At 47.4% G+C, this 13,911-nt stretch overlaps 1 protein-coding gene across 4 annotated transcripts in view; it reads left to right on the plus strand.

The window, feature by feature from the left end:
* Positions 1–13,911, plus strand: part of TBC1D30 (TBC1 domain family member 30) — a 91,911-nt gene that overhangs the window by 33,805 nt on the left and 44,195 nt on the right. For 2 of the 4 annotated variants that reach the window (XM_019493149.2, XM_019493152.2), the window contains exon 2: positions 10,998–11,438. The exons of the other annotated variants lie outside the window; for them this stretch is intronic. In XM_019493149.2, coding sequence (XP_019348694.1) covers positions 11,279–11,438 — 160 coding nt within the window. In that variant the 5' untranslated portion in view covers positions 10,998–11,278. The remainder of the gene's footprint in view (positions 1–10,997; positions 11,439–13,911) is intronic. 4 annotated transcript variants of the gene reach the window in all.

The raw sequence follows: 13,911 nt of genomic DNA on the forward strand, positions 1-13,911 counted from the left end.
GGCCGGAGTGCCGAAAACCCCCACAATGCCTACCTTGGAAGGTGCCGGAGTGCCAACATGCAAGGGCCCTGCTTGTGCCCCTGCCCCCCAGCCCTGCTGCCCCATGCCCCCCAGCCCAGGCTCTGTGGCTATCAGCAGCTACCCAGAACCTGGACCAGCTGCAGCCAGGAGGCTGCAAACAGCTGCTGCTTCCCCACCCTGGCCCTGGCCCTGGCCCTGGCCCTGGCCCTGGCCCTAGCTGACTCCCAGACCCAGGTTTGGGAGGCAGCAGATACTGACGATGCTCCCCACTGTGCTGTCCTCACGCACACTGTGCTCCCAGCCCTGCTGCCCTCCCCTGGGCCCTCCCGAACACAGCATGTGTGACCCAGAGTGGCAGTGCACAGAGGGGCCGCACAGGGAAGCTGCCTGATGCTGCAGGCTTTCTGCGCCCCCTGCTGTGCCCTGTCATGCTGGGTGTCACATGCTGCTCTGCAGAAGCGACGGCAAAGGCAGCACAGTGGGGAGCATTGCCAGTACCTGCTGCCTCCCCTGAGCTCAGGGCTGGATCTGGGGCTGGGAGGCAGCTGGGGCCGGGGCCAGGAGGCAGCAGATGTTTGTAGCCTCCCAGCTGCAGCCGACCCAGGTTCTGGGTAACTGCTGGTAGCCACGGAGCCCGGGCTATTTGCAGCAGGGCTTCCATCCTCCCAACCGGCTGCTGGGAGCACCCCAGGCTCTGTGGCTATCAGCAGCTACCTCGAACCTGGGCCGGCTGCAGTCGGGAGGATGCAAACAGCTGCTGCTTCCCCACCCCAGCCCTGGCTGTCTCCTGGCCCTGGGCTCCAGGAAGACAGCAGGTGCTGGCACTGCACCCATTGAGGCCGGAGCTGTGGGCAGCATGGGCTGGGGTTGGGGCCCAATGGCAGTACGGGGCTGAGGCTGCGGGCAGTGTGGGGCTGGGGCCAGGGCTGCCCGGCAGCATGGGGCTGGGGCCAGGGCCCATGGACAACGGGGCTGGGGCTGGAGCCTGGCCATGGGCAGCGCAGGCCTTGAGCTGGGGTCAGAGCCCACTGGTAGCACGGGGCTGGGCCCTGCAGCAGAATGGGGCTGGGCTGGGGCTGCTGCCAGGCTATTGCCAGCACCGGGATGGGGCCGGCAGCAGCACCAGGCTGAGGCCCTAGCCCTGGCCCCACCTCCATCCTGATGGTGCCAATGGCCCCAGCCTAGCAGTGGCGGTGGTGGGGGCTGGAGCTGGGGTTGAGGCCGGGCCTGCCGGCAGCTGGCACCACTGCTGTGGCTGGGGCCTAGGCCCGGCCCAGCCCAGCCCCAGCTGGCTGCCGGGGCGGTCAGCAGCGCCAGGATGGGGTCGGGGCCTGAACAGGTCTCCAGCCCCGGCCCAGCAGGGACACTGGGCTGGGGCCAGCAGAGGCAGCACTGGTGCCGGCTGGCGCGGGGCTCGCCGGCAGCACATGGCCAGGGCTGAGCTCGCCAGCAGCACATGGCCGGGGCCGGGGCTGGGGCCTCATCCTGGCACTGCTGGTGGTCCCGGCCCTGGCCCTCACCACTGCTGGCCCCTGCCCAGTACCACTGCTGGGCTGGGGCCATCAGCAGCATCAGGATGGGGCCAGGGCCTGGCCCCATCCCAGCACTGCCAGCGGTCCCCAGCCGGCATTATTGCTGCTGCCCAGCCCGGCAGCAGCACTAGGCTGGAGCAGGTGGTGGCGGTGGTGCCGGGATGGGGCCAGGGCTGTGGACCTGCCCAGGTCCCAGCCCTCACCACCATTGCCACTGGCCCAAGCCCAGTGCCACTGCCAGGCTGGAGCCATTGGCAGTGTTGGGATGAGGCCGGGACCCACGCAGGACCCAGCCCCATCCTGGTGCTGCCGACTACCCCGGCCCCATGCTGCCGGCGACAGCACAGGGCCGGGGCAGTCAGCAGTGCTGGGATGGGGCTGGGGCCTGCACAGGTCCATGGCCCCAGCCTGGCAGCGGCACTGGGCTGGGGCCAGTGGCCACGGAGGTGCCGGCTGGGGCCGGACCCGCCAGCAGCATGTGGCCGGGCCAGGCCCATCAGCAACTCTGGGATGGTCCTGGCCCGGCGGTGGCCCTGGGCTGGGGCAAGCTGCGGTTGTGGTGCTAGCTGCGGCTGGGCTCAGGCAGATCTGGAGCCTGCTGGCAGCATGGGGTTGGGGCTGGGGCCATCGGGGCACCAACAGCCCCTGGCCTGGGGGTGGGGCTGGGGCTGGGGCCCGACAGGCTCTTACCTGGCTGGGGTCAGCGGCAGCTCAAGCCTGCTCCTGGGCAGCCACGTGCCATGTGGGCACAGCTCTTCCTGCCTCTCGGAGCAGGGAGCAGTCTGCGTGCCAATCGAAAGCATTCCGTGTGCCATCTTCGGCATGCATGCCATAGGTTGCTGACCCCTGCTCTAGATGTACTGGTGGTGATGTTTGAGGTCTGTCAATGGATGGATCTTATAATATAGTGTAAGGGCATAGTTTGGTTTTATTTTCATTTCTTAGGTTTGGTGATTAAAGCCTCATTGTTTCTGAAATGATAGCTCAGAACAATTAAACCAGCACTCTACGTTGTAAAATTAAATTTATAAACCAGCTGCTAAACAAATAATCAAATTGAAAAGATGGAAGAAGAGCTCTGTTTTTAGAATGGTAAGATAAAGTTGGTGGTTTCTGCTGCACAGCATGCTGCAAATATTGTTTAGAAATGTAATTATAAATCAGAAGCATCAAATAGTAGTTCTTGGTGTTCTTTTTATACACTGCTGTTACATCTGCTAATATAGTGATTCAGTCTTAATAATGATTGCCTGGGATTAGCTAACATAGCGTTCTATGACTTGAACACTGGCCAAGATACGTGTTTATTTTTCCATGATTTATCCAGGTAATGGAAAGTTTCAGTAATTTTTATGCTGATTTATTCTCAGCAGCAGTTTTGTTTTATATATGGAGCTTCTTCAAAGATTTTTCTTTCTTCACGTTTTCTAGCAAAAAAAATTTAGTTTTTTGCGGTAATGAAAACAGATAATCTTTCTGAGAGAGGTTTTTTCTGGTTATCTGAGATTTCACTCCAACTCACAGCTTGATATTTTATTATAAAGCTCCCCTGTACATATTTTATACCTAAAATACATTGTTGCTGCCGAAAACTTAGGTCCCAAGCATTTATAGAAGACTTCGTGACTATTTATTGCAGCAATTAAAGAATATGGTTACCATAGCAATCCCTATATCACCCAGCTTTTCAACCGACTTGGAGCAGCAAAAACCCACCCTCTGAAGAATCGTGTAACTACATACAATTTGGTCTTTTATAGCCCCAGACATTCAAAGAAGATATGTAAAATAAACCAACGTTCTTTAAATGTTTGGCATGCCCTTTGTCAGTTGACTATAGAATGCCTACTATTCAACCAACAACTATGCATTTATGAAGTTGTTCATTATATGTAAGTATAAATGGGAGAAAATATTGATCCTGTTTGCTAACACCCAACTTTTTGCCCACAGTTTAGCAATATAAGAAGCCCCTTCAACCAGTGCCATTTATCTTTTATCTCAGTTTAATAAACTGTTGTAATAGCAAGCTTCTTTAAACGCTCCCCCCCCCACTTTGATGCTTATGCACTTTTCAGAAACAGTGCAAGTTTATGCAGTTCGATACAGAAAGTTACTCTTATTTAGTCATCTTGTTGTAGTTGGAATGCAGGAAAAATTGAATACCACTTCTTTCATTGGCTAGTATTGCAGAATACTAAAAGAAAATAGTGTGGCCAACAGTCTTCACCTTGTAAAGATCCTCTCAGAAACCCCACCAGTTTGTTCTAGTGATAAAAATTACACTAAAACTTCTCTCCCCTAGGCCTGTGTGGCATACTCCCCATGTGTTCCCTTAAGGAAAGTGGGGTCTCATGGCCCAGTTGTCCTAGGCCCTTCAGTATGGAGAGCAAGAGTCTTAGATATGCTTGATTATTCTAGTTATTAGTTTTACTGTTATATTGCTCAGCTCAGGGCCTTAACTATGTCTTCAAGAGGAGACTGGACAGTCACCTCACTGGAGTCACTTGACCCCAGTGGTCTTCTTGCGTAGAACAGGGGGGGCTGGACCTGATGATCTGTGACGTCCCTTCCAGCCCCTAACAATCTATGAATCTGTGTGCTGTGGAAACGCACACAAAAGTAGGGATTCTGCCAGGTTAATTTATCTTGGTTGTTCACAATTGTTTTTCTTTAAATTATAAAAAGTTACTGTGCTATTACATGGCTTCCTGCATGTATGTGTCAATGAAAAGTACTCCCTCAGCCAGTCAGTTGACTTCTGAATGGTTGGAGCATGGAATATCTTTGTTCTCTGTGCAGCAGCTTGTACTGGTAAAGTTATGGGGCATGACTAGGGCTGTTAGGTGCTACAGCAATAAGAATAATTAAATAATAATAAAATGTCAGATCTGTGCAAGTAAGTGTTTCTTTTGTCTTCTTATGACTGACCCACAAAGAATATTTAAGCTAATATTAACCAATAAGTACAGGAGAAGTGCAAATAATAGGGCTGTGTGAAACAGCTATGTTTCATTTCATTTTCAGATTTGGCCATTTCAGAGGTCAGTGATTCATTTTGGTGTTTCGGATCACTGTTCCATTTTGATTCAGCCAAATCTGTTTTACAGTTTCAGCTCTGTTTCAGTGATTCGGCCATAGGCTATAATGGGGAATCACTAAAATGCCTATAACTTTGACATTTCTTGCCTGATTCAGATGCAAATTGCAGGAATGATAGCCCCTTCTGAGGGCACGAAGTCTGCCAGATTTCAAGGAGATGAGTGCAGAGGGTTTTGTGAAACTGCACCTCAAACAGTTCAAAGCAAAACTCATATCAGTTGCTGGCAGTGCCAGCATGCTGTCATCCTGCATGCAGATCGGGGGGACCGTGCCCCCTGGGAGGGCTACAGGGCTGTACCAGATTCCTCCTGGGAGGTGCAGGCCCCTGGATCTGCATGCAGGAATGCAGCAGGCTGCCACTTGCAGCTGGGACCGGTGTTTAGTGCCGGGCGGACTAATGCTGCCACTGGCCCCAGCCAGCAGCGGCAGCATGCTGTCATCCCACGCGGGCCCCCAGATCTGCTGAGGGATGACAGCAGGCTGTCGTCCCTCCCCCAGAGCACTGGGATTGGAAGGAACATCAAGGAAAGATCACAGACACTGACCAACTACAGATGTCAATATCAGAACAATCCTTCCCCCTCCCTCTTCTTAGTTTCTGTTTCTCTGCAAACCAGCTCCAAAACTCCAAAATTTAATGAAACATCTCCAAAATGTTTCAGATGGTTTCGTTAAGTTAATGTTTCAGAGCCTTCCATTTTGTTTTGGATTTGGTGTTTCAGGCACCAGAATGGGCCAAATCACCTCTGAAATGAAATGACTGCTGAAGTTTCACGCAGCCCTAGCAGATAACCCTTGGTTGTATTTCATAGAATCATAGAAAATTAGGGTTGGAAGGGACCTCAGGAGGTCATCTAGTCCAACCTCCTGCTCAAAGCAGGACCATCCCCAGCTACATCAGTACAGCCAGGGTTTTGTCAACCTGGGCCTTAAACCCCAGCTGGGCCTTAAATTCCACCACCTCTCTAGGTAACTTGTTCCAGTGCTTCACTACCCTCCTAGTAAGAGTTTTTCCTAATATCCAACCTAGATGTTTTGCACTGCCACTTGAGACTATTGCTTCTTGTTCTGTCATCTGTCACCACTGAGCACAGTTTAGCTCCATAATCTTTGGAATTACCCTTCAGATTAATAATTAAAGGCTGCTATCAAATCCCCCCTCAGCCTTCTCGTCTGCAGACTACATAAACTCAGTTCCCTCAGCCTCTCCTCATAAGTCATGTGCCCCACCTTCACTCCTGCCACGTCTTGATGTAAATATTATTTAGATGTTCTTACAAGCGGGAGACTGCCTGTTGTAATTCAGTGTTGGGGTTCTCTTGTCCCCCGTCTTTCTCTAGCTAGGCCTACCAGTCTAAACCCACCAGATAGTGTTTGACTCCAAGGCTCTAGCTCTTTAATATTGGGGCTTGTGGCCCTCCTTCTACTTTCAATATGGAGCCCAGGCTGTCTGGCCCAGAGGCCTGTCTACTGGACATGGGCCAACAGGCCGCAAGTCCATGGCTGGGCAGCAGCCACGAACTCCCACTGTCCCAGGACACCCTTTCTTTTAACTCGGGCTGCTAGCCAAGGTTCCCCCACTGGGGCCCAGCTTAAAAGTCCTGCAGCCATCTCTGAGCGACTGGCCCTATACACCTGCACACACTGGTACACTAGGCCCCTTTGACCGTTTATGAATGTGCCCAAGGTGCTAATGAGGTCTCCTCCTTCCCTACAGCCTCATCCACAAACCACTGGTGTCAATCAACAAATAGGCTGGGGATCTCCCTTCTTGAAAGCACAGTGGCAGAAAGAGATCTTGGAGTCATTATCGATTCTAAAATGAACATGGGCTGCCAACGTGAGGATGTGGTCAGCAAGGCTAACCTCACCTGGTCATGTATCCACACATGCATCACGAGCAGGTCCAAGGAGGTGATTCTCCTCTGTGCGACACTGGTTAGGCTACAGTTGGAGTACTGTGTCCAGTTCTGGGCACCGCACTTCAGGAGGGATGAGGCCAGCATCAAGAGGGTCCAGAGGAGGGCCACTCACATGATCGGGGGCAGCAGGGCAGGCCCTACGAGGAGAGGCTACGGGACCTTAACCTGTTCAGCCTTCACAAGAGAAGGCTGAGAGGGGATCTAGCGGCCATCTATAAACTTACCAGGGGGGGACCAGAGGAGATTGAGTGAGACCCTGTTCCCCTGAGCACCTCCCAGAGTAACAAGGAATAATGGCTACAAGTTGACTGAGAGTAGGTTCAGGCTAGACATCAGGAGGCACTACTTCACAGTCGGGGCAGCCAGAATCTGCAACCAGCTTCCAAGGAAAGTGGTGCTGGCTCCTACTTTAGGGGTCTTTAAAAGGAGGCTTGATAACTACCTAGTTGGGGTCATATGAGCTTAAACTTATTAGGGCTCATATGACCCCAGTATTTGTTCCTGCCCAGGGCAGGGGGTTGGACTTGATGATCTGCTCAGGTCCCCTTAGACCCTACTTCTATGAATCTATGAACATCACTCTTGTTGCTCTCCCCTCTAACCTTAACCGGGAGACTTTCAACAGGCCTATCTCCAATTTCATATTGGAGCTCTGAGCAATCATACAGCTCTTTTACATACAGGACAATTCCTCTTCCTCTTCTCCCCTGCCTATCCTTCTTGAATAGTTTGTACCCATCCCTAACAGTGCTCCAGTCATGTGAGCTGTCCAACCAAGTCTCTGTTCTTCCAATCATATCATAGTTTCTTGACTGTGCAAGGACTTCCAGTTTTTTCCTGCTTGTTTCCCAGGCTCTGTGCATTTGTGTACAGACCCCTGAGGTGACTAGCCAATTGCTCTACTTTCTCAGGAAGAATGAGGCCTCCCCTGTTGCCCTCTCCTGCTTCTGCTTCCTCCGGGTCCCCTGCTTCCCCACTTACCTCAGGGATTTGTTCTCCATCTCCCAGCGAACATAGTTTAAAGCCCTCCTCACTAGGTTAGTGACCCTGTCTGTGAAGATGCTCCTCCCTCTCTTCATCAGGTGGGTCCCATCTCTTCCTAGCAAGCCTTCTTCTTGGAACAGCATCCCATGGTCGAAGATTTCTACTTTGTTCTGATTAATGTCTCTGCAGAATCATGCATTAAATGTTTGCTAAATTGCATTTAGTGTTTAAGGTTGTGGTAGAATTATTCTAAAAAAGTCTAGGACACCTCTGATAATTCATGATGTAAGAACATAAAATATAGGTTTTTTTTTATCCTTTTCCACTATGTGAAGAAATTTGGAGTTGGAAAATAGTCTTGGCTGATTTTGGAGAAGTGATGGTAGGTTAGCAAGCAGAGAATTAATACATTTTGACAGGCAAGCTGTACATTCCAGCAAATCCTCAGCTTTCATAGTATGATCACAGTATAGGAACAGACTTTAGGAAGCCTTTAGGTACTGCTGAAAGGTTTCCTAAAGCACTTGGAAAATGGGACAATTTCTAGAGTCCTTATTGTCTAAGATTGGTGGATTCTGCATGGGGCTGGGAGCCAAGAACATTTAAATTCCATTTCTGCTTCTGCCAGTGGCTGCACTTAATTTTTATACCTTACAAATATCATTCATCCCTCCCACTACTTCCTAGAGTAAATGAAATGTCTATATCTTTACAAACGGAAAAATCTGAAGCTTCAGTAGGTTAGGGGCCTGTCTGCAGCAGAGAGAAAAATTGTTAGCACTTGTTCAGCCACCTGCAATGCTTGTAAAATGCTTCCTGTTCTTGCCTACATTGGAGAAGCCTCATCACTACCACCATGTGAGGTCAACACAGTGCAGCCACTTCTATTAATATTCATACATGTTGTCCCATTTCTCCTGCTAGTTTTTACATTCAGAAAACTGCAAAAGGAATATGATGATAAATTATATCAGCATAAATACACTTTCTTGCTGGAACTGCCCTTTATTTCTCCAAAATAAATTTATACCACAAACTTATAAAAAAAATAACACTATCTGGTTGCTGGTGTCCTTCCATACTATTTATGGATAGCTATTTATGGCATGAGAGTGGATTACTGTTTGCTCTGGACAGCATTTACTGACAAGTAAAAAGCCTTTCCTGATGAGTGGAAAGGGACCAATGCTATACACATATGCAGAATGTAAGCTTTTATTTTTCAATAATTAGGTACTTGGTGTTGGTAAGAGACTTAGCTAAATCACTAGCATCCATTTTGTGTTCCAGTTTGTGATTTTCTTTGTCATCGAACCTGTTAAGTAGGGCTGTATTCATTTTTTTTCAAGAGACAAGAATTTCTTTGGGTTATTGATACCTTTTATTGGGCCAACTGTATAGTTAGGATAGAGTAGACAAGCTTTTTAATGCAAGGCGTTCTTCATTTTTTTTTTTGTCTGCTGTTTGGGGTTAAAGGCTGCTGCAGAATTTCTCTAGGGTCTCGGAGACCAAATTAGAATAAATGTTGCTTATAAGGACACTGGGTTAGTTGCCAATGCAATTTACTAGTATGGAGGCAGCAAGTATTGAGACATTGTAATGATTTTAAAATGGAGTGTTACCTGTATTTAGTTTTATAGAATGACTAATACCCTGTAAGGGTCAGTCAGAAATTTAGGCTGTACGTACGGATATTTTGGCCAAGCATATGCAGTTAAACTATGTGGTGTTGAATTGACCTACTTATATACATAGCTTCAGGAGGAGTAGGAAGAAAGAGAGACTTTTAATGGTTGTTTCTATATATTTACTGGGAAATACTGTGACTCTGCTATTGGTGCTGTATCTGCAGTATCCAGGTAGACCAATACATTTCAGATTTAATGCTTTGGTCCTCAATAATTTCCTCCAGCTGGCACAGAAAAAAAATGATTCTGAATCATCCATACATCGGTAGACAAGGGTCACCCATTTAAAAAAAAGAACCAGATATACAAACATAATTATCTGTTTAACATACGATCTAGCATCCTAAAACTAGTGAATTTATAGAAAACCAAAAAAGAAGAAAAAAGCCCTTTAAGGGGGGAAAACAATCAAAATCAAACTGGAATTTTAGTAGTAGCTGCTAAGATGATTTTTTTCCCCTCTTTTTCAGTTTATTTGTGCATTTGAAAGCATGTTACATGTAACTGGCTTCAGTCAGGTATAATCAGTTTCTCTGTTCTTTTTGGAATGATGGAAACTTTTTTTTTTTTTTTTTAAATAGTAAACTGCCATTACAAAACCACAACAGCAACCAGCAAGTAGACTCAGAAGTAGGTGTGTGTACTTTAAAATACTGGGAACTCTGGTTTAAGATTGACTAAATTGTTTTCAAAATGTTCATAGAAGCAAAACAGCAGGGATTGTATGTGCCATTGGTGTCTCAAAGATTATCTTTCTCTAGCTGTCAGTCTCTGGTTTGAAAGTGACAGTCTGTGGAGTTACTCCTTATTTGTGTAGTAAATCCTCTTAAAATGTTGGGTAGAAGTGAATTTAAGTTTGAAAATGCACCTCTTGAATACATTTGGCCAGAATTCAGGCTGCCTATTTAGTATTTGATGTACCGCCCTAGGAATGAACTAGGTTTCAGCTCTGATTCATGGGAGTTTCAAGGAGAATATCATATTTATATAAAATATCTGTGCTAAGTATGAAAAATGAGGCAATTGAGCAGAACCTTCTGACAGTTCTGCTAGCATTCCCTACTACTGGCGCTGAACTGCTGTGCCTGATGTCACTGTTTTAGAGGAAAGAGTTTCGTGCAGCATCCTTCATCCCCTTTCTGCTCTAAGTTATTGCAGTACATATGGCTGTCTTCCTCAGCAGGGCTGTGAGCAATGGGTGATAATACAATACATGCTATATGTGCTTCTATACATGTAGATTGAAACCTAGTGTAAAAAAATAAAAAATAAAAACAAAACACGTTAAAATTGGCTTTGTAAAGGTGTAGTCCTGCTGTTAAGCCTTTGCAAAAAACAGCAGGCTTGGCTACTCCCAGGAAATAGAGCTGTACTTAAATGTGTAATTCTTGCCTGTGCTAGATGATCTATTTGCAAAATGGAGTGAGCAGCAGCCTCTTTTAAAAGACTGTATAATATGCTGAATATTCTGAGTTTGGTGGTGCTGCCCCTCCTCAAAGCTAAAACCCTTCTTGTCGTTCTCACAAGCTCTTTCATGGATGCTGTAATCTAGTTTCTATTGAGATGCATTTATTTTTCTATCAAGCCGCTGCTTCCTTCAGAATGCTGCCTGCTCACTCCTAGGTGGTGATGGTGGAGGAGGAGGAAACTGCTGAATTTTCAGTCAGTGATGATGGCATTGTGGGCGGGAGCAGCATTTTTTCCTTCTTCTTTTAGTGCACTTCGACTTTTCTGTCTCTGCACTGCAGATGTCCTCCACCAAAGAGAGCTGAGCTCCTACAACACGCATCAACCTCCTGCACCTTTCCTCCTTGCAGTGCCTCCCAAACACGGCAGCAGGCTGCCCTAATCCCTTGTCTGGGAGAGACTTGAACCTCTCCATTGTGGACAAACTAAAGCATTTGAGAGCTGCCAGTAAAGCAAAACTCCATCTGAATTTACGTCATTGGGGGAGCGGAGCAGCACCTGCAGGGGAGAGGCAGCTGCTGGCATAGAGACTGGATGGTTTATCAAAGCCTGGTAGTCACTCATGAGGCAGGACAAGCTGACAGGCTCCCTGAGACGTGGGGGAAGATGTTTAAAGAGGCAAAATACAGGAGGTGGTGTGGGCAACATCCTGAGCAATGTTTTGAAGAAGAGGAGCTGCATTTCCAGGACTGCTCCTCGCCTGCTCTGCACCTTGGAACCAGGTAACGTTGGTCTGGGGCACATGCAGACAGAAGAACATCAGTAGTCTTTTCTCCCTGTTTCCTTCTGATTTCACAGGTCTTATTTTTGTTTGAATGTGGCGCTTTGTGGATGGTGCATGTGGCTGTTTCCTAATGCTTTTAGCCATGCTTAATCCTGACAGGGGAAGTGCAGCCTTTCCCAGAGCCTTAATCACATAATCTGTGTTCAACTAGACTGGGATGTGGGGCTGGGGAGAGGGGCAAAGGCTTCTGTTTTTCTTTATGGACAGGAGCTTCTTGTAAGACGGTGGCAAGATAAAGATGAAATCCCCAGGTAGGAACTGGTATGTTGGGGATTTTGGGGTGGATACTGCTCTGGTGGGCTTCAGCATTCAGTAGGGAAGGGAGCTGGTGTGCCTCAGGCATATATTTCAGTGACGTGCTCCACACAAATGGCTGCTCCTTGCCAGCATCAGCTCCCAATGCAGTAATTGCACTGTGCTGTCAAGCCTGCCAGGGTTTGCATCTATCAAAAATCTTGTTTGTGTTGCTTGCATTTGAATAATGACAGGTGAATGGTCTCTTCCTGTCTTCCTCAGTGTGATAGCAACAGCAGAAGTGTGATGGTAAACATCCCTAAATGCTGTGGTCTAACCACATCAGCAGCAAATTGCAGTGTCCTTTGAGATTGCACTAGCTACAGTGTGTGTGGGGGGGGGGAGGGGGATGGTTCTTGAAGAGTACGTTGTGTCTTGATTCTAATCCATGTGAAAATGTCAGCTTTACTGTATTGATTTTTCATGTAAATGATATGCATCTCTAATAGATGCACTGAAAGCACTTTGCCATCCCAGGATGAAGGGTGCTAGAGAGCAGCATAGTGAGACAATGGAAATGGCTGCATTAACATGTATCTGAGGTTCCTTTGGACCTATTTTTAGGAAAAAATGGGTATGGGTCAAGGCAGTCTTGAGAACAGATCCTAGACTAGAAGGGACATTCCCAGACCCACTGGCCAATGGCAGAGCCCCCTGGTATGGGAACGGTTGCTGTCAGTCAATCCTGAAACCTCCCCTGGGAGGTAGTATGCCACTTCTGTTACATGATGGGCCTGTGTGTATCCTCTTTGTGCCCTGACATCATCAACAATGTGCTCTAGTGGTAAGTTCCTTCTCCTCCCATGCCCAGCCTAATGCATCCTGCAGGTCACCTTTCTCTTTTTGCACCATCCCCTTTCCCCTCCTCTGCTTTTTGTACCACTTAGTAAGTGAACTTGGAGCTTACTCTCTACCTTTCCCCACCAATTCTGGTAGAAATTGACCTGGGGAAAATCCTTTGTTTCACCCATTGAAACTCCTTTGTCTGTGCTGGTGTATTGTCTAAAGGACTTCTTTTTACAGGGATAGGCATCAATTATAGAGCTGCTTTTTTTTTCTCTCTCTCTCTTTTTCCTGGCTGCTGTTTCAGTTTTAGAATGAAATCTTTAAGTAGCCACTTAGGGAACCAATAAGAACTGGGACCAGTTTTGGGAAGTGGCCTTTCATCCTGTTTTAAATTCTACGGTGACTTCTAATTGTTGGCTACCCAATCATACTTACTACCAAAATGTTTCTGCTTAAAATGCTGATAATACAAATAATTATTTTATTTTTAATAAAATATTGTAAATATGAATACTTTATAATTTAATGTATAAACAGCCACTCATGACTAAACATTGATCCTCTGTCTGCTGGTCACCCTAGAGTTTTTATTACATTTTAATAGAACTCCTATAGATCAGTATTAAAACATAAAGCAATGCCAAGAACAACATGGAATATAGAATTTCCAGTTTTATGTGTTTGTGTGTATACCATGTGTCATCCTGGCACTCAAATGCAAAGCCATTTGTATGATCAATTTAGCTTGTCTGCATCTGTATTTGAAAACAATTTTGGTAAGTCTCTGGCTATGTTGGAAAGGCATTTGCCTAGTGTAGCAACATTACATAGTTCTCAGGGATACAATGGTGTAGTTACATGGGGCTTCTAGTTACTTAAAGCATATTTCTTTACAACAGACTTCACAGCCCATGGTCCTGGCTGTTCTATGAGTAGGGACCTACCAACTTCATGATTTTCATGGAAACCATGAATCTGGTAGGTCCCACAAAAAAAGCATGGGGACTGTGAAAAAGTGGGGAAATGGCCAGCAAGCAGGAAGGGGGAGAGAAAGGGAGCTATGTGGGGGGAGAGAGGGAAGAGGGGAAGAGGTTTTTGCAGCAGGTCCCTGCCCATGCCTCTGGCCAAGGGGCCCCAGAAGTCTGCCCCTCTTCAGAGATTGACAGATGCTCACCTCTGTCTGTCTTTGGGGAGGGGCAGGACTTCCAGGGCCCCTCAACCAGTCAGAGGGGTGTGTGTGTGTGTGTGGTGGGGCATTGTGCTCTACTACAGAAAGGGTGCCTGAAGCTGCACCAGGATTGTGAAATCTGGAGGCAGCCTCTGTGAATTTG

Source organism: Alligator mississippiensis, chromosome 4 (assembly GCF_030867095.1).
Source record: "Alligator mississippiensis isolate rAllMis1 chromosome 4, rAllMis1, whole genome shotgun sequence".
NCBI classification, from domain to species: Eukaryota; Metazoa; Chordata; order Crocodylia; family Alligatoridae; genus Alligator; species Alligator mississippiensis.